Source organism: Ambystoma mexicanum, chromosome 5q, assembly GCF_040938575.1.
Source record: "Ambystoma mexicanum isolate Mex_15411 chromosome 5q, UKY_AmexF1_1, whole genome shotgun sequence".
NCBI classification, from domain to species: domain Eukaryota; kingdom Metazoa; phylum Chordata; class Amphibia; order Caudata; family Ambystomatidae; genus Ambystoma; species Ambystoma mexicanum.
In genome coordinates, this window is record NC_090933.1 from 105,458,995 (window position 1) to 105,483,831 (window position 24,837).

At 45.4% G+C, this 24,837-nt stretch overlaps 1 protein-coding gene across 2 annotated transcripts in view; it reads right to left on the bottom strand.

Moving 5' to 3' along the window:
* Window positions 1–24,837, bottom strand: part of GABBR2 (gamma-aminobutyric acid type B receptor subunit 2) — a 2,296,575-nt gene that overhangs the window by 854,716 nt on the left and 1,417,022 nt on the right. For both annotated transcript variants that reach the window (XM_069620609.1, XM_069620608.1), the window contains exons 9-10: window positions 18,269–18,349; window positions 1,779–1,929 (exon numbers count right to left, since the gene is read on the bottom strand). In XM_069620609.1, coding sequence (XP_069476710.1) covers window positions 1,779–1,929; window positions 18,269–18,349 — 232 coding nt within the window. The remainder of the gene's footprint in view (window positions 1–1,778; window positions 1,930–18,268; window positions 18,350–24,837) is intronic.

Consider the following 24,837-nt stretch of genomic DNA (forward strand, 5'->3'; position numbering starts at 1 on the left):
TCTGGGCTGTTGAAAGCCGCTGGGGTAAGGGGAGACAATAGATTAAGAAGATAATGTTTGTGTTCCCGTGTTAGGGCCTACACAGCGTATAGGGTTTAGATGAAGCCTACTCTAGAGGTGAGCCTTTTATGAGGACTTTGATCTCATCTGAATGGAGAGGGGATTGGCCATTTTCATTGATTACATGAATACTGTTATTGGCCTGTAAACTAGTGGAACACGTAGGTGGGAGGTTGGCAGTGGGACGGGTAGACAGAATATGCAAGCCCCTGGTGCCAATTGGTCACCCCTCACCCCAATGAAACCTACTAACCTTTGCTTCCTTTTAAAATGTTTAAGCTATTGAATGATATTGAAGTCCACTGGAACCAGCATTAATAGCATTCCTCCGAAAAGAATTTGTGAATATATTTGCCAGGGCTTGTTTAAAGGTGGCACCCTTGGACCTCATTATGAGTTGGGTGGTGCAGGTTAAATGCAGCGGTATGACCATATACAGCCGCATTACTGCACTGCCCAACTATGAGTTATGAGCAGGAGGTAAACCAGCCAACTTTACGCCCGAATTCGGAAGAATTTCCGCTGTGGTAATTCTGCTGAAATGCCCCATGGATTCATATGGACTCCAATTAAATGGGGACTAACACTGCCACCGCCACTTGTAATTCAGCAGTAATACCACTGGACCACGTGGCGGTAACGGTAATTCTATTTGGTGGAATCTTAGCGGATTTACTGCCAAGATACCAGCAAACCTATAATGAGGCCAATATGTCTAAGCTTAAGGTCACAAGTCATATATCACCAAACCAGGGTTCCGAAAGAATGGTTTGTATTTCTGCACCTATAACAGAAGTGAATTCACTTATCAGTGGGAATGAATGTCTCCTGGGTGATATTAACAACAAGGAGAGATTGACAGGCATGCGGGTAGCAGACATGATTACACAATCAGACTCTCCATCTAAAGACAAAATGACAAACCCCAAAATATATCAAACAAAATGATCATTCACCAAACACGATCAAAGTGATAAGATATTCGGTAACATTTATGATTGTGAACCTATACAAACCCCAAGATCAAGAAGTTTGGGGTTGGGGGGGGGTAATGATTTTGCACCAGTAAAGATACATAACTGCAAAGCAGCAGATAACTCCCCTGTTGGTAGACAAAATAAAAATGGAAAAGGTTTAAGTGAAATGTTCTCAAAATCAAAACTGAATGCCTCTGTAGTCGAATTAGCGAAGGGGGTTGAACTAGCGAATTGATTTAACCATTAGCCCAATGTGAAGCTCAAATGAATTGTAATAATAAGTTAGCTGTGTCCCGAAATTATATACCTTAGACACCGCCAATGGAGATTGACACTTAATTTGCAAAAGGGGTTGCCATCAACAGTCCTCAATGAATACTTTGCATACCCATATAACGTGCAAATGTTCAGTTCTGAAAGCAGAAATAATATCTCTACGACAATTAATAGAGGGGCTAATAGAAGAAAAGTGTAACTATTAAAAAAGACGTTAAACACATAAGAAGTAATGAGATGTTGGTTCTGCAATGTAAGATCAACCAGCAATATGTTGGAATTGAAACTTCGAGGTCTGTATGCCCCACGGTAGCAATCAATGAAGCAAAATGAACTCTACGATTTGGGTGCTTACAAAAATGCAAAACAATCCACAAGGAGGTGCATCCTGTGAAATGATGGAAAGATGAATTGGAGCACAGCCACACAAGGATGCAGACGGGCTAATGAATTGCCAGCTCTTACTTCTGATTTCTGTTCTTTATGTTGAAGAACAGGAAAGTGCCAGCCATGATCATTCCCACGATGGTTAGCGCCGACAAGATGCTGTAGAGCGGGAGGTTGATCTGACGTCGCTGCATTCGGATAAATGTTTGGTCTTTTGGAGGTTCCTGACCTAGAATAAAAATAAATTAAAAAAAATCAACAGGCAAAAGTCTGAGCTATTACGTGGTGCAACTGAGCATGTATTTATGGGTCCCATTAACACATGAGCTGTAGTCGGAGGTATGCAAATTAAAAAAATGCAAAAATTATAAAAATTACTAAAATGCAAATTTACTTAAATGAATACAGGGAATTACAAAGACTATAGGCAACTCATTTTCTTGCTTCCGCAGCATGCAAGTAGGTATTAAAAGCAGGCATCAGACCATTACGCCTGGTTTAACACCTATGTTTGCGCTCTTGGGAATTTTCTTCATTTTTGCAGGAGTGAGGGCATGGGGCAGGATTACCCTTTCTGCCTCCCTTTCCTGCTGCCCCTGCAAAAAAGCAAATGGTTTCTGCCAGCATGTGATTCTCATGCCCGCCGAAGGGCATTGAAGCCAATGGAATCCATCTGAATATGGCCCCAGCCAAAAGCAGGCAGAATCCACTGCAAGTGCTTCTCCCGAGCAGACACACAGAGGCATTTGCACTCATGAAAATTGCACAGAGGGGACCCGGGTGCACATAAGTGCAAACGGAAGCTGTCGCCTTGGTGCAATTTACACATTGCAGGAAACAAGAACTCAGATGTGTAGAATTTGCTGGCAGAGCGATAATATAATTGTAATTTTATAACACGCTTAATACCGAAGAGGTTTCTAAGAACTCATCCGGGATTCGAACCTGTGGTGCTCTGCGTCACCTTGCTTCCAAGACGAGCGAGTGGCCACTGAGCTATATAGTACCTGTACTGGGATGGTCAGGAGCATCTAGTGTGCCCATTTTACAGCTCATTGGTCTCTCCAGCATTAGGTCTCAAGGTAGGATGAAAACAGAGGGGACAGTCCAGGAGAAGGGGCGATGGTCGAAGAGAAGATTGGGAGAAGAAAAGAGGACTATTGCGCTCCAAAGCAAGGTCAGCAGACTTCTAAATTCTCGTCAGTGGTATGGTATTCAAGTAGATGTGAGGAGGTTGGGGATTGGCAGATAGAGGGGTTGAGAGAGGAGCAATGGCAAACAGGGGTGCAGACAGCAAGGAGACAGGACCACCCCGTCCACCCGTTTCATACCACCTAATACTTCTAGGGATGTGTGTGGGCCTTGTAGAATGTGTTTGGCTCTTTGCCGTAAGGGTGCGTGGAGTGGGTAGAGGGTAGCACGAAGAAGGATGGGGTGCTTTGCGGGAAAGGTGGATGTTGGGGAGGGTTGGGAGTAGAGCCTGAATGAGAAATCATGGGAGGGAAGCATGAATGAGAAATCTGGTTGGATCAGGCATATAGAATCTTTTAATGTCCCGACTCAGAGAGTAAAGTTGAAGCACTTTTTTTTAAAATTATTTTTATCTTTACCTATTGACAGAGACCTGCTACCTGGATCTCGCTGGATGTTTTTGACTACGACTCCCATGATCCATCACCATTGACTATGCTGGCTAGGGCTGATGGAAGTTATTGTCCAAAACAGCTGGAGAGCCAGGTCTTGCAGACATGTGTGCACACCTACCACTGAGCTGATGAAAGAATAGCAAATCATTCAAAGCATGCTTTCTTTAATTTATTTTGCTATAGAAGTCACTTAAACCTCTTTAGTTGAAGGATTAGGAATTAGTGCAGTAGGAGTGGGAGGTTATTTATTAACTGACAGCTGTCCATCAATGCTGCCGATTGATCAATCCATACCATGCAACTTCTCGGTTATGGTCCGAATAAAGCAGGGAATCATCCTGGTTTATTCAAACCTCAGCGAGTGTGTAAAGAGACTCACGCCAGCGATGTTACCAAATTACAGAGGAAACAAAAGCAGCGACAATGGGAAAGTGTCCATGAAAAATGGACAGGATGATGCACACTGATGAGGGGGCAGGGCAGGAGAGCGAAAGGACCAGGGAGGCCAATGGGGAGGGGGAAAAGATAATATTTCTGAGGTAGAGAGTGAGGGAGAAACACACGCGCGCGCGTGTGTGTGTGTGTGAGAGAGAGAGACAGAGAGAGAGAGAGGGTGCACGTGCAAGAGAGAAATAATACGCGTCTATCTCTAAATATTAGGGTGACCAGATACAAAATAAATAAAAAAACGGGACAGGCCATAGACATACACGTAGGACTACCGTAAATACAAATAAAACTGTAGTCTTATTTCTATGTCGCTGGTCTTTTGTGGGGGGCGCGTAGGGGATGTGCTCACAGGCACACTCCTCTCATTGGAGGACAGCGGCGGAGAGGGGAAGGGGGAGGAAATGGGGGCGTGAAAAGCATTTCACGCACCCATTTGCGCAGGAAGAGATGCGCCGGGAACCGATTTTGGGATTTCGAAAATCGGGACTATAGCCACCCACCCTTGAAACCCCAGACAGGGTTTTTAAAATTAAAAAACTCCCGGGACGCAGGGCGATTTCCCCAGACTGTCCTGGGAAAACCGGGACGTCTGGTCACCCTATTTAATATGAACGAGACAGAGGGAGAGAGGGAAAGAGAGAGAGAGAGAGAGAGAGAGAGAGAGAGAGAGAGAGAGAGAGAGGATTGCTTGTGTGTGCGCAGGAGGGAAGGAGAAATGGGGCCTGGGGTGTTTAAGAGAGCTAGACCGAGGGAGTGAAAGAGAGAGAGAGAGAGAGAGAGAGAGATAATGAAGAGAGATAGAGGTAGAGAGGAAGAGAGAGAGAAAAATAGAGGATGCACGTTCTAGAGAAAAAATATGAGTCTGTCTCTTAATACGAACGAGACGACAGGGAGAGCGAGGGAGACACATGATTGCTTTGTGTGTGAGGAGGAGGGCAGGAGAGGGGGTGTTTAAGAGAGCTAGACAGAGAGAGTGAAAGAGAGAGAGAAAGAGAGAGGGGGAGATAAGGCGAGAGAAGAAGAGATAGATAGCGAGAGAGACAGGTAGATTGAGAGATAACGTATTTTAGAAGGACCGGAATGGATGCCATTTCCATCAACACAAACCTCTTAACAATCTTTATGTCTTACATTACTTGACATTTTAAAACACTCTGGATCGCTCAAGACACACTATTTTGGTACAAATCAATACAAACGTTGTTAGGAACTCTGGGCGCCCATTTAGCTGCGCAGCCGCAGACGACTTCTCCAGGAGGTAAACCCGTTGCTCTTGCCTTACGTCAGCACGAGCATTAACCCTCACACAACGGAGCCCTCTCCAGCCCTACATATCGCAATATGACACGCCACATTTCTCCGTGTAGTGAGTGAAGCAGTTCATTAAATTCCTGTTTTTCCACCTGCATGCATTTCAGAAACATACATGCAAAGTGATTTTTTAAATGCCTGTTTCTTTAAGTTGATCACATGTGCTTGGTATGAATCTTAAAAGACGTTATGCAAATTAGCATATTGAATGATTCCATGGGCGTGGTTGACACTTTCAATTGAATGCCCGTTTTCAATATAGCCTTTCGAATGTTTTTTAAAATATCTTTTTATTAGGTTTTCTCATAACAAACACACAGCCCCCCCCCTACTCCCCAAACCAGCATCAGGAGACCTCTACACATGTTGAATGTGTCATGACACCAGTACATTCCCAGTCAGTGAGTCAGAGAGAGATCTCAACTCTCTTGGTTTGAAGCAGCCAAGTTTCATGGAGCTCAGATGTCGGATCAATGGTTTCCAAGTTGCTTCAAATGTCCCCCTATCCCCCCCCCCGAAGCTGGGCAGTAAGCTTCCTCATGGCCATGATGTCCCAGATCTGGTGCAGCCATTGGTGCATTGACGGTGCATCTTTCTTACCCCACATTGAGGAAATCACTAGCTTTGGCGACGGAATGTCCGGCCTGTCCGATTCACCTTCCTGGGATTGACCGAACATACAAAAATCTACATTTCCGGCCCCCTGTTTCGTGCATTATTTCCTCTATGGTTTTCCACAGCACACTTAGATCTGGCCATCGCGCGCTAATGTGTGAAAGTGTCCTCTCCTGTCCACACTGCCTCCAACACGAGCGCAACTTATCTGGGGCGTAGTACCACCTGCGTAGTATTTTGACCAGTATCTCTGTGTTGTGTGCAGATGGATCCATTCCATACACTGCGGTAGATGTATTCCCAATCTTTGTCCGAGGTGGCCCTACCCAGTTCCTCCTCCCATTTTGTTTTGAAAGGCTACTCCTCCTCTCCCTAAGAGTCCACTACACAATTATATAACTTTCCTGTCAACCCTTTCATTCCTTCTCCTACATGCAATGCTCTTTCGAGAACTGTTTGCATCCTTGTCGCACCCTTCTTTATATGATATGATAGGTAAGTCCGGACCCGGGGATTGCACCTGTGGTGCTCTGTGACGTCTTGCTTCCAAGGCAAGCACGTTGCCCCTGAGCTATCCGCCCGAGCCATAGAGGGGTCATGTAAGCAGTGCCCCAGCTGATGATACCTGAATCTATCGCCCTCCTGCAACCCGAAGTCCCGCTTGCATTGTACAAAGGACTTTATGTCGCCATCCCTCACCACGCCCTCTAATTTCACACAGCCCTCTTATTGCCAGCCTTCAAATGCTTTGTCTTTAAGAGCCAGTGTGAAGTCCCCGTTGGCCTGCAAGGGCGTGCACGGAGATGGGAATGGTATCAGCTTCCCCCTTTTAAACACAATATCCCATGCCTCCAATGTACCCCAAGAGACAGTATTGAGATACAGCCCCTTGGCTCTCTGTTGCCCTTCGTCCCAGCGTTGCCTCAACAGATGTTGTCCTGCTACGGATTCTTCGATGAACAGCCAGTGTTTGTCAGATTCTATTTGTATCCACTCCGCTATGTTTCGTATTTGGGAAGCTACGTCCTAGCACAGGATGTCTCGGCAGGAGAAACCACACTGTCCCGACCAGCCATCATCGTTCTACTTATTCTAGCTCCACAGATAAACTCAAGTATGGATCGCTGTGCACCTTTCAGTTTCCGAGCCGGCTTCGCTAGTGGGACATTCTGAAACAAGTATACCATCGCGGGCAGCGCATCCATTTTAACAGCCACTGGCCTCCCCAGCCATGTGAGATATAATTTCCTCCATCTGCCCAAGTTGTGGACAATTTCCTTGAAAAGAGTGTGATAGTAGGCACCCTCCAGAACTTCGCCCCTCTTAGTTATAGTGATGCCTAGATAGTTTACCATCACTTTTGCTCACATAAAAGGCTCTATCTGTTGGATACCTTCAATTGTGACCTCTGCCGCTGTGATGCTCAAGATCTCTGACTTGTGAAGGTTGACTTTGAACCCCGAGACCTCAGAAAAACGACTTAATTCCTCCATAACCACCTTTATCGACTCCAATGGGCTTGTGAGGGGGAGCCCCACGTCATCTGCAAAAAAGGCTTTTTTTGTACTCAGACCCTCCTACACCAATCCCTGTGATTTGTTCAGAGATTCAGAGCCGCTCAGCAAAGGGCTCCATTACAGATTTTCTAATGCTTGGCAGAGGGTGACATCAGACTGTGATTGAAAGTGATAAACAGTCTTCATTTGTGAAGTTATAAAACAATTAAAATGGATGGCTTTTGGTTTCTTTTTCACTCTTAGAGATGTAGGTGGTCGATCTCTTTCTCTCGGCTTCTTTCTGTCCGCACAGATCCCACTCAACTAAAATGTTTCTGTCTCAGATTCAGAGAGACTTTGGAGTGAACCCGCACCACGTACGTGTCTGTTGTGGAATGGAGGAGACCCCAACCCCCAATGTTCAATATTTCTCCTGGCTTTGCTCATGGTCACAGCACCACGTGTTGGTGTTAGAGATTTATGTATTTATTGGACATTTGTATGGCGGCTATACAGAAGTGTTTCCAGGCACCACAAGACACGATGGGGGTGGGGGAAAGAAGGGAATCACGAATGTAGAACAACAAGAAACGGTTATATTTCCCATGTGAAAATCCAACCGTGCAAGTGCTTGAGAAGGTGGTAAGTGCAGGGGGAGGGGTTAAAGGGAAAAGTGCAGGAGTGGGGTGCCCACCGTCAAGGGGGCAGGGAAGTGCTGGGCGGGCCAAGGTGGCAAGTGCCAGGGGAAAAGGGGTGAGAGGACTAATAAGTGGGATGGGCAGGGAGGACCAAGATGGGCTGGTCTGGGGAAGGGAGTGCAAGGGAAAATGCTAGCAAAGGAAGCAGGGGAGGACTGATGAGGGTTGGTGTAGCCCCAGTATGACTCTGAAGGGACCAGTCCCTAGTCGCAGCGGCAGAGGCAGAGTTAGTATGGGAGGGGGACAGGAAGAAAGAGGAGAAAAGGAAAGTCTTGAGAAGTTTCCAGAACTTTGGAAGATCCGGCTCAAGTCGGAGGGGGCAAGGAAGGCCGTTCCAGATGGATGTTCCAGCCAAGGAAAGGGATCTACCACCCACTCTCTGCTTGGAGAAACGTTTGACCCGCAGAGAGTTGGAGCCAGAGCACCGAAGGACTCTGGGGGGAAGTATTTAGGGAGGGAAAGCTGCATATAAAGAGGTCCCAGGCCTCAAACATCCTTGTGGATGATGCAGAGGGTCTTGACTTTGAGCCAGTGGAGAAATCTTAGGGATGGAGAGATGTGGTCCTTGGACTTGAAGCCAAGGATAAGTCTTGCAGTCGTATTCTCGATTAGCTGGAGGGGTGAAGTGTGGGATATTTTGACCCACTCAGCTGTACTATGCTACATCATTTGACTGCAATGGTGCAAGTAACAGCACAAATTGGCCCTGCTGACTCCTGTGCGCGCCAAGACCTTTAAACTGCGTTTTTGTCACAACCAGAAAATGGCTGCACACCCTGCCACACACATTTCAGGTGGGGTAGAACTCAGAGTACTCACTGCAGGAATGTGCCAGTGTGCTCTGCAACATTTAACATGGAGAGAAGTGAAAGAGGCAGCATAATTTTGCTGAAAACCCAAAATGCCTTTTTAAAATGACACTTTCTCAACCTTAAAAGTCTCAAAAATAAAAGTCCTGCTTGGCGCTAAATTCATCAATTTCTCAATGTACCACTGTGATTAAAAAGGGCCATGCAATTCCCAGGATCATTCAATGTGTCTCAGCGGAACTGGGCCTCACTTGAATGACAGCTCCTGTCAAATGTATCCTTAAAAAATCAACCCGGGCCTTTGTTTTCATTTTTACACGGGGAAACGCGGCTATTTCTTTGCAACAGTATCAAGGATCAGCTGTCAAAATAGATGCCTGTAACTGTATCCATGCTGCAAAACAATTCCAGCACTCAATAAAAGAACTATAGCTGGCCAAAGTGAATATTTGCTGGAGATGAAAACTGAATTTAAAGAAATAGTAAAATGTGCTTTTTCCTGACTGAAGGGGGAAAATCACCTATTTTAAAATTACATTGGTGTGTAAAGGCTTGATTACTTAGAAATGTAAAAGGATTTGTTACTGTTAAAATACACTTATAAACTGTTTTAATTCTAAAGGTTTAAAGTTAAGATTTAAAAGGAGAAAATCAAAGCTAAAACCCAGGCTGAGTTGGCAAACTATGTAAAAAAAAAACGTGCTCTGCCAGTTGCTAGCCCTGAGAAAGGGTGAGACCTCATAAACATCTGGAGCAGGAAAGGCTAATTGCTAGCTTGGAGGCTTTGAATACCCAGGATAATGGGGCTTCCCAAGTCGCATCAGACATTCGTCTTTGCTCCAGGCTGAGACAATAGCAGGCTAAGACTCGGGCGGGAAACTTCAATCAAAAGAGAAGCCCCTCATCCTGCTTCAAAGGAATTGACATTTGTTTGCAGTTGGGGAAAAGAAAAAAAAACTGATAAGTGACAATAGACTTCCTTTTGGTTTTAAACAGCCTATTTGTAACTGAACTTTAAAGACATTTAACTTTGCAGCAACAATGAGGAAAAATATGAAAAGTTGTAGTTTTAAATCTGATTTTATGCTCTTTCTGTGAAGACGTGGTAGAAATTATTACTGCATAAGGAACAGAAGATGTAAAGAATGACAGATTGTGGGGAAAGTATAGTCATTGTAAAAATCATTCCATAAACATGACATCCTTTTCTGTGATCCAATCATTGAAGAGCAAGGCGGAAACTATGCTCTTGCCCAATCCTAGCATTATGGGTGTGGGTAGTAAGCCTGCCCCTGCCATATACTTTAGTGATGTCATTTGGCATGATAAATAAGGGAACCTGACAGCACACAGAGACTGATTCCTGACTTTCTTCCTGATTTCGTGCTTGGCGTCCTGTTCCTGATTTCTTCATCCTACTTGATCCTGATTTCAGATTTCATTGCAAAGCCAAGGCCTATGCATTGCTGAACCTCTTTTCAGCTAGGCCTCAAATTCTAAAAATCCCAAAAACCCAAGGGAAGCATCCTGATCCAGTCTGGCTTGCTTCTACTAGATGCATGCCTGCTGCAAACTCGCCATCCCACTGATCTCCAGTCTTCAGTAACCAGAAGGGCCAATCCAGTGCAGTCCAGTGCAGTCCAGTGCAGTCCGGTGACCAGAACGGCCCAAATGATCCTATCCCGCCCGAGTTGCCCAGCTGTCCTTGGTACGACCCGATCCGTGTGATGACCAGAACCCTTGACGGTCCAAAATCCTAAATTAAAGTGGACTCTAAGTATTAATAGGAATCATAGAAAACTATAGCATACCTTGCCTTGCCTTGTCTCATCCCAATCTCTAAACCATCCTATCCTTACCTTAATAACTTGTAACCTTGTCAAAATCCTTATTGCAATCCTGTCTTTGATTTTTATTGCTAAGCGACATTTCTTTAATCATTTTTATCTTGTGTAAATCTTAAATGATCAACCCCACTTCGAGCGATCAGACTGGTTCCGCCGGAGAGGACACTGGGGAATCTGTTTTTGAAGTCATGAATCAACTGTAGAGCTTACTTTGTCCCTCCTTAGTATTCTGGCCGGAATACTCTAGTATAGAGTAAAACTATAGTAAATATTTTCTTGTCCAAACTGAGTTTCTTGTCTGTTTTCACTGCCCGATTTTTCTAATATTGCCTCTGATTCAACGATGCATATCTCCATCAGTTTAAAAGGAAGAGGCTTCTTTTCAACTCCAGAGTGTACCTAAGACCTATAGCTACATCCCAACGCAAAAACCGCTTTTCTTAAAAACCGTTTGGTTAATTTTAGGTGGGAATCCACAATTTTGCAAAGTTTTACATGTGTGATTTTTGTTTTAAATTATTTTCAACCTTCCATTCAGATTCAAAGTGTTTACTTTTGCTCAAACTATAGCTAATGATTGTTAGTATTTCCAATGTTGCTCCCATAGATATTTGTACTGATATAAGGATTTTTGCACACAATCATTGTTTTATCCAAGCCATTTCCGAATGTCATTTTAAAGTGTAAGATTTAAAATCCGTTTTTCTCTCTTGTTTGGGGAGGGAAGGTCAGAGTTGAATTCTATTTTCTATTCCTTATTCCTGATTACCTGCTGCTTCCTTATATCTATCTAGAATTGTCTATTTGTGGGTTAAGGAATATTGCAGGGGGGAATCCTAACTTAAGTGCTATCTTTCCAAACAAGCCAAAAGTGTTCTTTTCTCTGGTGTTTTATATTTGGTGCTGCTAAAGAGTGAATTTAAGTGCCTTATATGTTTGATTTTTAAATAAATAAATACATATTACCTTTACCAACCAGCCTGATTCCTAGTCCATTGTGACCTGGGGTATTTGAGAAGGGGTGTGATATGAGTGGTATATTGAACCTATAGACATAATAAAATAAGCATTTCAGCTGTGCGCTGCATACTAGGCTGAGACCAGGGTGTATTGCTTGATTGAAATACTTAACAGAAGGGAGGATAGAATCAGATTGAGAAAGAAGATGTTGCAGTAGTCAAGCCTAGAGAGGACCAGGGCTCTGGAGACATTGAGCTTCTGGCGGAAGGACAGGAAAGGTAGAATGCCCTTAGAAGGTGGAGCTGAAAGTTGGACTTCTTGGCAAGGTCCATGATATGTGGGGAGAAAGAGAGAGAGGAGTCAAAGATGATCCCAATGTTTTTTTCCTCACAGGTGGGTGAGGGGATGGGACCCAGAGAGTCTGGCCAGAGAGAGCTGGCAAACAAGGACCTTACTTGCATGCAGGCAGAGATCATTGGAATAGGTCCATGCCTGAATCGCAGTCAGGCACTCAGATATGAGGGAGGACAAGGAGTTAGGGGAAGGCAGCTTGAAGGAGAGCTGTGTGTCGCCTGCGTAACACTGGAGATGAGGGGAAAATGTGGAGATCAGCAGGGCCAGAGAGCACAGGTAGATGTTGAAGAGCCATGGCGATAGGATAGAGCCCTGGTGGACTCCATAGGTAGAGAGTGAGGTGGAGGAGACTACCGTCTACATGATGCCTAGGGTATCTTTCTTCTGCTTTTGACAGAGTCAACCAGTCCATCCTCATACATGATGCCTAGGGTATCATGTAGACGGTTAATGAGGATGGAGTGGTTGACTGTGTCAAAAGCAGAAGAAAGATCGAGGAGGATCAGGACAGAGGGAGTATTAGAATCAAGGTTAGAGAGTAGGTCTTCACAGGTGTTCAGGAGAGCAGTTTCCGTGCCTCTGGCAACGCCAAAACCGGATTGGTGGTTGTGAGGAAGCCGCCCATTTCGGTGTGGAGGCTCATTTGGGGAACGAGCAGCTTCTCCATGAGTTTACCAAAGGAAGGGGTGATAGAGATAGGGAGTAGTTAGCCAGGCAGGAAGGGTCATCAGACAGCTTTCATAGGCAGGTGCACAAGGGAGTGCTTGAGGGGTTTGCAGAAGCAGCCAGTGGCAAATAAGTGGTTGCAGAGGTCATCCAAGGTGGGAGCAAAAGAGGCAATGTTGTCTTTGATGGTTCTGGAGGAGCAGGGGAGTACCTGTTTAGAGGAGACTTTCATAGAGCTGATAAATCTAGAGATCTCATCTGGCACAATGGGAGAGAAAGAGGAAAGTATGGGTCGGGGGTGCCACGGGAGGCGAGGGAAGGGCTAAAGGGGGTTAGGGGGGAGCAGATGGCAGAGAGAACAGGACGTCCAAAGTTTTTGCAGAGAAGTGGGCGGCCATTGCAGAGCAGAGGGCCTGTGAAGGGGGTGGGGAAGAGGAGACTGCAGTGGGATTGCAACTTCCTTGTAGATTTTAAAGAGTTCAGCCGTGTTGTTGTTGGTTCCAGAGAAAGCAAAAACAAAGGGATGATGGCTGGAAGGTTTAGACTGAATCTTAACCACTGGCATTGCTCGGGGCAACCCTCCAGACCATCGTTCTTCGCCTGCCAAGCCATTACAGAAGGGGAAAGACCATATGCAAATCAGGCATGGCCCACCCCAAAAGGGGCAGTCCAGCCCAAACTGCTAGGTCACATCCCTTCTGCACGAGACCACAAGCATCCCCAAACATGTTTCGCCCTTGTTGGGGCTCATCAGTGAGGAGTAGCTTGGGTCTCCAGGCCCAGCAGGCACGGGACCCACGTCTGGGCATACACGTCCCACTCGGTGTGACAAAGCAAAAACAAAGGGATGATGGCTGGAAGGTTTAGACTGAATCTTAACCACTGGCATTGCTCAGGGCAACCCTCCAGACCATCGTTCTTCGCCTGCCAAGCCATTACAGAAGGGGAAAGACCATATGCAAATCAGGCATGGCCCACCCCAAAAGGGGCAGTCCAGCCCAAACTGCTAGGTCACATCCCTTCTGCACGAGACCACAAGCATCCCCAAACATGTTTCGCCCTTGTTGGGGCTCATCAGTGAGGAGTAGCTTGGGTCTCCAGGCCCAGCAGGCACAGAGATGTGCCAAAACTATTACTCTCCAGTATTCCTTTCTCTTTTGGTCACTCTCGAGGCTCAGAATTCCAGGTATAGGTTCAGACACACAACTCCCAATTTAAATTTTCCTCTTGGCTCTTTCATGACCTTCTGCGTCTATTTAAGACTACTGATCATCCGATCATCATCTGAGTGATACACCAAGTTTTTCACCTTTTTATTTGATCAAACTGTTATTATGGCAATAATCACCCCCCTGCAGTGCTTTGTGGGCCGTTGCCAGCACAGGGTTCAAGTTGTTGGCCAGAGTGAGGCAATGGCCTTAATGCCAAACCCTGGTGCAATTACTGGCCTGTGAAACAATACATAGGGTGGTGACTGCTATTAGCATCCCAGATGTATACACCGGTATGCTGATAGCAATGCATTTGATACAATTAATGGGTTGTGTGTATGTTGCAACACGTTGATTCAAACAAATACTGACCCAAGATGGCCACCAAGGAAATGGAAGCAGAGCTCCGTGTGGAGCCCATCTCCCATTTCCATGGCTGCCAGGGAGCTGTTGAAGAGCTGCACGTTGCCCCGCAAGCAACAGGTAAGTACGTGGGGAGAGGGGGCTAACGGGAGGTAGTGATGGGCCCGGGGGTTGGCGGGGAGCAGCTGGGAAGAAGGTGGGGCAGGAGTGAGCAGGGTGCAGCTTGCTTTGACCACTTGGATCTTGTGATTCAGCCCAGGACTGGAGCAACCTGATTGGCTCCCCTGTTCTCCCCGACCCCCAACCAAGAGTGCCAAATTAGCTTATTGCCTTGACTTCCTTTTAAGTTCCTTGTAGCGGTGCATAGTGGAGGATGCTTGGCCCCCATCTTTTCTTTTTGATTTCTTTAGCACCTGATGTTACCACCTCCTTCTTCTCCTTACCGCCTTCACCTCTTCATGTTACTACCTCCTACTGTCCCTACTCCCCCTCTCGACTCCAGCACCTGCAATGCCAATTTGTCCAAATTGGGTGAGGTTTGGGATTGGCTACTGCATACTTCATCCTTAAATTCAGACATTTTACTTACCAAGGTCTATGTCTTTTTTCCTGTTCACAGATCAGTATGAATTGCCTGATTTGCCTGATTCCAGTAAGCTAAAAGGGTTAGATATAATCTGAATTTCAAGCAAGGACTGATAAAACACAGACATGATTTGTTGTTCTCCATGTTGTTCTCCATTTGGGAAGCACGTATTAGTGCTAATTAAACAAGGGTGGTGTCCAAGTTATCTATTTCTATTTGTGTATCTAAACATGTAATGATTGAATTATGGTTGGCCCTGACGAAGGCGCTTAAATAGTGTTTGCCGAAACATCTTTCTATAATTCACTTGTTGTTACATTGACCTGGGATCATAAAACTATCATATTTATCAATGTTGACTAATGACCAGAGATCATTTAAAGATCATATTGTTCAACTAATGATGTCTAACCAATGTTGACGAGTGAAACTTGACCACTTTAAAGTGGATCAAGGCAACCTGACCACTGTTGACTAATGAAATGTGCTTATTCCACGCTTATATTTATAATTTTTGCACTCATTATTTTTCTATTACTATTTTGTCTACTATGCTTGTGTATATATAAATGTAAATATGATTTTCCATTTTGTTACATGTTTGTGACCAATACATCATATGTCAATTGATTCTCACAGTTTATGTTTCTAGATATGACACTACTCACACCTTGCCTAGCTCTTCCTATAGCTCTGGTAAGTATTAATGTTATGTTGAAATATGGCCGATTCTCAACCCTCCCAGAGATTTAATTCTACAAAATGAAAGTTGTCCCAACCATCACGTACGGAGCCGAGGCGATGCCTCTAATACCAAAAAAAAAGTCTCACCGAGGTTGGAAGCACACTTCTGGAGGACAGTCTTGTCCCTTCCCAAGTCTACACCGATGCCCCTAATCTGGCGAGAACTAAGTCTTCTGTCCTTACGGGGAACAAAAAACGCCAACACACTGCTCCTATATCGAAAATGCCTAACTCAAAACACCCAATCAATATATGCATTGATAGGAACAGAAATGCAAGAGGAAACTGTCAAACTGCTATCTTCTTGGAAGAATGACAACAAGTCCCTATTGAACTCAATCGCCTGCAATGAAGAAGAACTCATTACAAACCCGGTCAGAGTAATACAAAATCAAAACACTGGACTGGTGCATGACTCTAGACGCAGCGGCCACAAACAAACTAACGACACATCTACCGCAAACTATAAGAAAGCTCAATGAGCTACAAGGCTATACAGCCAAATTTCCAAGCAGACAGGCACACAACTATCTTTTAAGGGCCAGACTGAACCTATTGGAAACAAATGAAATTCTGCGACCAGCGAGTGCCACCTCTGTGGAAAAGAAAAAGAGACAATTCGCCACCTGCTCTTGTCTTGCCCAAAAAAACAGATGGTCAGATCTGCCTACCTTAAACAATTCCATGTCAACCTATGGAAGAAGAACAATGGTGGCTCAGAATGATAGGCGGAGACAGAGCGCGTTGGCAAATAGCGCTAGTAAAAATCCTTCAGCATACTTTCGCAATGATGCCTTGATCCCCAAGGCTAAGTTAGCCAAATGAGAGGGAAATTCAACTTTGAACTGACCGCTCTTCTCCCCTCTCTTCTCGTCCCGGTAGGAGCCTCTCAACTGTCTTCCTGAACAAATGGTTCGTTTTCTTCACTTCTTTTGTAAAAATCCTATTGGATTATTCACAAATAAAAATTTTACAAAAATAAAAAAATTATGTTAACTAACTGTCTATAAAGTGATACTTTGTTCTGATACACGAAAATAAAAGTGGCTTTCAGTCGCACTAGAAAAGAAAGTTGAAAATTGGTTCAGAATATATCCAATTGGAACAGTCTTCTGTTTTATATATAATTACCTGGGTTCCACATTGTACACCGGTTTTGCCTTGAGGTTTTGTAAATACTACTGTCCATGGGTGTATCTTGCCTCACTTTGATCTTGTGGGGCCAGAGAAAGATTTCCTCTGGCCTGTTGACCATTTTGAATTCCACCCCGCTCTCCCTTGCTGGTGCTGCCTCCGCAAGACCAGGTCTCCTGCATGCCCACAGTATGTTCATTCTATGTGCTGGGAAATCTATTGCTCAGTTTTTGCAAATCCCTAAATGTATGGCGAAGGCTGGCTCGTGGTGAATTTGTGACATTGTATCGTCAGCAAGGGAATGCTCAGCCAGGCGAAAATGAATTGATCCATTTGTATGGTCCATAATGATATCAGCAGTCGGGAAGCCACCGAGTCACAACACTGAATCAACTGCGCGTCTCCGACTACTATGAGAACAAACCCTTCACCTGAGCAAATCAGAGATGCATGAGAGCAACTCACATTAGCTCCTGCCACCTTACACCTGATTCTCAAAGACTAAAACTGTAGTAAATCTGGAGCTGCCTGGAGGATCTCAGAGATGCACCAGAGCAAATCAAATCTTCATGAAATGCATTTGCACGTGAGCATCTCAGACAGTGGAGTAACTTTGCTGAAAATGTTAGGTTGGGGGAAGGGGGTATGACGTCTAAAGGAAAAGGGCCCCTGCCAAATTACTGGGACACAATGGTGTGCCATGAGATTAGAGGGTTGGGGGGGCAAACACTCTCTCAGAGTTGCTCCAAACATCTCCAGATGTGCTCCAGGTTTAGCCTTTGGGAACTAGTTATAGGGTAGGACGTGGAACCCAGAGATGCACACTGGCATCTCTCGTTCTCTCCAGTGTAAATATTTGTGAGTGAGGCTCACGCACTTCATCACCTAAGAGGTGTGTCTCTTATATTAGCACATGGAGATCGTTATTGACCTCCCCAATCAGAATGTTGGGAGTGCATTCAATAACACCTGGTATTGACTACATTCTGAACATTCTGTCTTCAAAAGTAAACAGATAAACAACAATGAAATTTCCGGAAGAGATTTTGTTCAACAAGACGCTTTTTTTCTGCTGCAACATCCTATTTAACACAGCACAGAAAAAGCTTAAACATGACAAAATGCTTTCACTTTCTTATAGAGACATCTTGTACTTTTGCATGCCTCAAAGCCAGAAATAAATAGGGTTATGCAGAAGTCAACAACCTTAAAAAAAAAATAATAATAACTAGGTATGTGAAACAGGAAAAGAGAGGCGTGAGGAGAGAGTAAAGGGGGGTTGGGGAACTCGCAATCCTTTTTATATATAAAAAAAAAGATGCAATTCTCCAAGGACTCAGTCATCCAAAAGGGCCATATCAGGCAATTCGTCAGAATGAGAAAGTTGTTACTCTGAGATATAGCTCTGGTGGTCGATTTCAGTATTTATTTTTCTAATCAAGTGCAGGCTTGATTTGACTGATTAATCACATTTCTTGAAACACGTTCTTTTTACGTTGATTCACGTTTTGACCGCAAAGACATATCTTTAATGGGAGTTTCTCAGTAGTAGGGAATTTTACAATATGCAACCTCACATACAATGCAAAAACATTTATTTTGGCTCACATTAGAGAAAAAGCACTTCAGGAGCAGAACAGGTAACCTAGTGTGCATGTTATAGACCTGTCTTCCTTACCTTGAAATCTGATGGTGTCATTGATCAGTTCCAAACTGTCAGCCACAGCATTATATTCCCCCACCTTCACCTCGTCGCCATCTGGGGGGGCAAAAGGTGCAGGGAGATGTTATTGCGGGCCTTTCATGCAACCATCGCGCCTTTACACAGAGTCACCAAAAGAAGCCGCCGAGAGAGCCGTCAAGAGACAAGGAGGCACTCCTGCGCACTGCACACAGGCAATCATATTGGTTCTTTCTGGTGATGTTTACAGCAACCTGGCACATGTTAACAGGGTCTCACAATATGCTGGAGAAGGTCGGGTCTGCGGCTGCGTCCTACTCCCGCTCCAGTGAATTTGGATTATTTCCGGGTCATACAGGAATCTGAGTGTTTCCTGGCTTCCTGTACCTTTTACCACTATGGCAGGGACATGCATGGTGATAATGGCTGCAATTGACATACATGATAGCCGAGATACCAATGGATCCCTATGGATTCCGCATGTTTTCTTCTCGTGTTAAAAGCAGGGGCGAGTCAATGGGGTTCAAGCCTCTCCACCTGCATCAGTATTGTTTACGGTGGGGGGGGCGGTGGTGGGGCGGTGGGGGAGGGAGGAGGCATCAGTTTCCCTTCACAGAGCGGCGAAACACAAAGCAGATATCCATCTCCATGCCACCCTCCACCAGCCGAATCCTGACTACAATGGGATGTACAGAAGAAACCAAGAATAGAACCGTTTTTTGTGTCCACCTGCTTTGTTTTGCCATCCATTCCATTTCACGTTTAATTAAAAATGAGGCTGATACTTGAACGCAACCTTTATTCAGCAGTTTTGTGGGGGTTTTTTGCAATTGAGAGCAAAATGCTAGAATATGTTAAAAAAATGAATGCAGGACAGCAAAAGGAGTAGCGCAAATAATGTTCACATAATAAATCATTGGATAAAATAGAAATCATTATATTCTGCATATAAATAATGAATCAGTTCTTTAATAGGTAGAATAAGCCATTTGAGCCAAGTTAAACATGCCACAGCGCCACCCAGCAGCCATCACTGGAATTTCGCCTCCAGCTAATTCGTGAATTAAAAAGACATTTAGGCAGTAAACAGTACTGACCTTAAAATCCTGCATTTACATGTTTATCATAAAGGTTTACATAATTATAGAATTTCAAACAAGGATAACACGTTGGAAGAAGGTGCAAAAATTAAAGTTGCAAGCAACTAGCCAGCTATAACAAAGTCACGTGCCACCTCAAGTCCATACATATACACAGCACCACATTTCTTACTCCCCAAGAGTCAAATACCACTAGACATTGGCTAGTGGCAAGTCCAGATTTTGCGCCCTGCATTGGAATATCAAAGTAACTTGACCAAAAGCGTCTTAGTTATTAAGAAACATATGGTTGGTAAAGATTCTAGTCCTAGCTTAAACCATAATCATGCTCATCAGAGATGGGCGAGCCTTAACCTTGTTATAGAGGCAAGTCAAGTCGAAATGGGAATGAACGGCCCACAACGATCACCTCTCTAATCGCGGGGACCCCAAAAAATGGGTCATCACCATACATTTCCTAAGGTTATGGCCTGCATAATCCCAGGCCAGAAAGACCAGCATGCCCAGTCTGCCCCAGAGGCCCCTTAAGCCAGGAGTCTGAAACCTTTGGCTCTCCAGATGTTTTGACCTGCAACTACCATAACGCCTATCTAGCAGAGTCAGTGCTGAGGGATCATGGGAGTCACAGCCCAAAACATCTGGCGAGGCGCAGGCTGGAGACCCTTACCATAAGGGCAGCCTCTCTGTATTCCGTGCTTATGGGCAGATTTGTTCAATGGTGCCCGTACCTCTGGGGTAGCACGCAAAACAGTATTGATGAGCTTGCTAGGGGAATTGTGGCTTTTAGTCTTTCACATACTCAGGATTGGATCTGCATCAATGCATGTTACATACAACTCAGATTCAGAAACACTTAAGTATGTGCACAATTGAATGATATCTTTTTAAAATAATCTACTTGGCTAGCTAGGCTACAGTAAGTCAACAACCACTCGCAAAGAGTTGGTCTATACATCTATTTTTCCATCTAGAAAATTCCAACACTCCACTAGCCTGACCACTCCTTGATCTAATTCACTATCCCACTTGCTCACACACCTCACACTGTCCCTACGCTATGAAGTACATACAACCCACACCATTCCTCTCATCATCACCATTGAAATCGGCAAGCCATACATGCACTCAGCTCCCAGCGATATGCACAAAGCCCATCCTCCTCATACAAACCATCACACCGTATGCAATTGCACCTAATATCCCCAGGGCCTCCCGCATCGCCCCACACCACGCTGGCACATGAACTTATTCTCTGCTCTCATTTTTCCCCTCCAGCCCATGCACAGATATTGATAGAGCCCTCAGCCTGCACTGCGACACCGCCTACTTCTAGCTCTATCCCACCACCTTCTGGCTACTGCTAAGCGCACCTTTATACATGTGCTGCCTCCACTCATCTCGCAGTGACCTTACCCACAATTTACATCCAAGCATATTGCCCACCCATCTCCACTCCAGACAACTATCATGTGCACTCATCAAAGCACGCTCTATTGTTGCCCACGCAACAGACATCAGAGATCTGCTCACCAAACATAATCTGGACTTCCTGGCAATAACAGAAACATGGCTTCATCCCGCTGCAGGCCCAGCACTCTCCATTGCGATCCCTTCTGGCCACACCATTCTCCTCTGTGACCACCCCCAGAGACGGCAGAGTTGCTCCTCCCGTGCTCTACTCAGTGCCAAATTAGCACTATCGTCTACCTCCACTGCCACCCTGCATGTTATATACCGCCCTCCTGGCCCTACCAAATCATTTGATGATGAACTCTCACAGCTCCTAATGAGGGACCTAAACCTGGGACTTAGTGATCTGTCAGACAAAGATGGTATCTCAATTGCCAATTCCTCAGCTTCTCTAGGTTTTACACAACGTGTTGTCCCAACACACCGATTAGGAAGATCGTTAGACTGGCTTGTCGACCTGAACTCCAACGCGACCAACACTGCCATCACCCACAGTGTCTGGACTGACCACCACACTATTACCTTCAATGTGTCCTTAACACATCCCTAAACAGCTACTGTGCAACCCTACCCCCTGCAATTACACAATGCTCTCGCAACCTCACCAAAAAGCGCCTCCCCCTTTGCTCGCGGCAGACCACACCGTTGCCCATGCCACTCTACCTTCTAATCCCACCAGCCTGCTAGAGACCTACAACACCGCGATTCGATTAGCAGTCGACTCCATCCCCCAGCTTAAACTCTGCAAGGCCAAACCATCATGCCTAGTCTCCAATCCATGCATGCCAAGAAGCGATCCATCAAAGCCAACTGGTGCACATTCCCCTCAACAGCCAACACAACCTGCTGCCTCAACATTTCCAAAGAATACAAGCTAGCTGTCCTCAAAGCCAAAGCCCCACTATTCTCCAATAGAATCCTCAACGGATAATCCCAGTCACGTGAACTATTTCCCATCCTGAACGAACTAGAGAACCCCACCACACCCATGGCCAGTTTCACCAAAGACAACATCTGGTGCCAAAACATCCAAGATGCCCTCACTAGCAAAATAGCCACCCTTCAGAGAAAAATCAACGAGAAGCAAGAAGCTATCTGTGTCAAATCGTCCAAGTCTGACCCCATGCCAACCCCCCTCCTGCCCCCTTCTGCCACCATCACCTTTAGCTTCCTCCCAGTCACAGAATCTGATATTTCCAATCTCATCGCTGGTCTCAAACCCTCACGCTGCCAAGGGATATCTGCTCAGCCCCACTCATCAAGGACTGTGTGGAAGCTCTTATACCAGTCATCACAGCATTCATAAACTCCCCCTTCAGCACCAGCTCCACCCCACCCAATCTCAAGGAAGCCTTAATCTCCCCACTCATCAAAAAAGCCTCCCTTGACCCCTCCCCTCCCACGAATTACAGCCCCATCACTACCGTACCATTCCTACTAAAAATGTTGGACCCCGCTGACTACACTCAAATACAAACCTACCTAGAAAACAATAACATCCTCAGCCCACGCCAATCAGGTTTCCGCCCGGGTCATGGCACCGAATCAGCTGTCCTCTATCCGAAAAATGAAATGGACAACATCTGCGACTCCGGCAACCTAGCCATCCTTCTACTGCTAGACTTGACAACAGCATTTGACCTGGACAACCACCAAACACTCTGCCAACACCTTACCACAGCCGCCAACCTTTCCCCTGAGGCTACCAGCTGGATTCACTCATTCCTTGCCGACGGAACCGCATGCATCTTCACAGGAAAAGCAGCTGCACACCTGACTCAGGTTCCCTGTGGGGTCTCACAAGGCTCCTGTGTCTCCCTGACTCCATACAATATCTACACCAAACTACACTTTCACCACCTCAACTCCCTCAGCATCTCCTACACCAACTATGCTGATGACACCCAAATCCTCATCACCCACACAGGCAACTATGAACAAGACTCAAGCGCTATCAACAAAATCTACAACACTATACAGGTCTGGATGGCTGCACACCATCTTTGCCTCAATGATGACAAGATGGAAATCCTTATAGGGGGCCCCCCTGAAGCATAGCCAAACTCGACCCCACCTTTCGCTCCTTCACAATTGATGCCTTCTCCAACCCGTTCTCCTCCTCCGTCAAAACTTTGGGAGTCCACCTGGACTACAGCCTTAGCATGAACCGCCATGTCACCCCGATCGCCTCATCAGCGGCCTACACCACTAAACTCTTGAATGCAACCAAACCATTCCTCTCCACACAAGACGGTCTGACCATAGCAAGAGCAGTAATCAGCTTCCGGCATGACTACCAGAACTCTCTTCTTGCCAGCACCTCAGAGCGCAACCTCAACAAACTCCAGACTATCCAAAGCAATGCCATCTCGCCATGAACCAAACCAAGCGAGACCACACATCAGCACAAAGAAAATATGCACACTGGTTATGAGTGAGAGAACAAATCAACTTTAAAACTCTTTCCATCACACACCAATGTATCTCCAACTCTGCTCCGCCCTTATTTTTGCAGAAGATCACCAGAAACACTTCTTCCAAACCCACAAGACCAATCTACAGCCACAGGCTGAACCCGTCCCTGCAGGTTTTAGGCGCACTAGGGCAGGGGGCTCTAGCTTCCCGGTCACTGCCGTCCGTTTATGGAGCACTCTGCCTCTACACCTGCGCACCGAACCTGCTTACTGGCCGTTCAGGAAACAACTGAAAACTAGTCTTTCCAACTGACCTCATCCCGCCCCCTCTTTCCCAAACCCTCCTCTCACCCTCCCCTTCCTATCTTCTATGCAACCAGCTCAATGTATCTGAGGGTATTTTACGTTTTATAAATGTATAAATAAATAAATAAATAAATAAATAAATAAATAAATAAATAAATAAATAAATGACCCTCTGAGACCTTGCAATTCAGCAATAGCCTGAAATGACAACACCTTTACTCTTTCCTGGAACAAGCAAACCTCCAATTCCACTATTCTTCCATGTTGCGTTGCTCAAGGCTTAGTCATTGGCCGACATATCTTATCTTTAAGACCTCCTCTCTTGGGAGGCCTCTCTCCTTCAGCTTTTTTTCCCATTCACCTCTTCACCGATAACACTCAGATCATCTTCTCCTTCCCTGTCGTCGTCCCTGCAATCCACTTTCAGATTTCTCGCTGTCTCTCAGCCACGCGCCCCTGGATGGCTCTTCACTGTCTTATGCTCAGCCTCTCACAAGCGAAACTATAGTCATCCATCTACCCGCACCAAATGCCCAAAAACCCGCCCGACTCTTTGATAGGAATCTGGCGTTCCAGCAGTCACCATGCCTACCACTACTGCTGCTTGACTAAAGCAATCAAGTATCAAGAGCCGCTGCCCTTCTACCACTTCATAAAGCTTGTATCTCATCTCTAGTACTTTGCCAGCTTGACTACTGCCCATGCTACCTCCTAGGACTTCTTCTTTAATGACGTTCCTTCTTGGACAACATCCTAAACTTTGCGATTCGCCCTCTCTAGAATCTTCCCAGCTCCTTTCCCACCTCTCCTCAATGCCTTTTCGACTTTACTGTATCTGCCTACGCACGCGCTCATCACTCATTTCTTAATATAAGACGTATGTTTGTTGGTTTGCCCTGTTTACTGTATGTCCCTATGTACGTGTATCCGTGGACAGTCACCACGTCTAAATTCCTTTGAGAATCCACCAGTTCAACCCACCACTGAGAAAAAGATTGTCGGCAAAGGGAATACATGCGTATGTCGGAAGGAAGGATAAAAAGGTTAAAACAAGTTTGGAATGAAGAGAATAGTACAAAAATGTTGGCCCGCAAATTGCGACATGTTGACTGCTGCACCTTTGCGTGGTAATAACATGCCGACCCCCCCTACACCGACTAATGGGAGCAGGGTTATGGGGGTGTCCCCCGCTCCCTTTTGTTAGTGTAGTGGGGTTCAAGGGTTGGGGGGGGGGTGACCCCTGCTTCCATTAGATGGTAGTGGGACAATAAAAAAA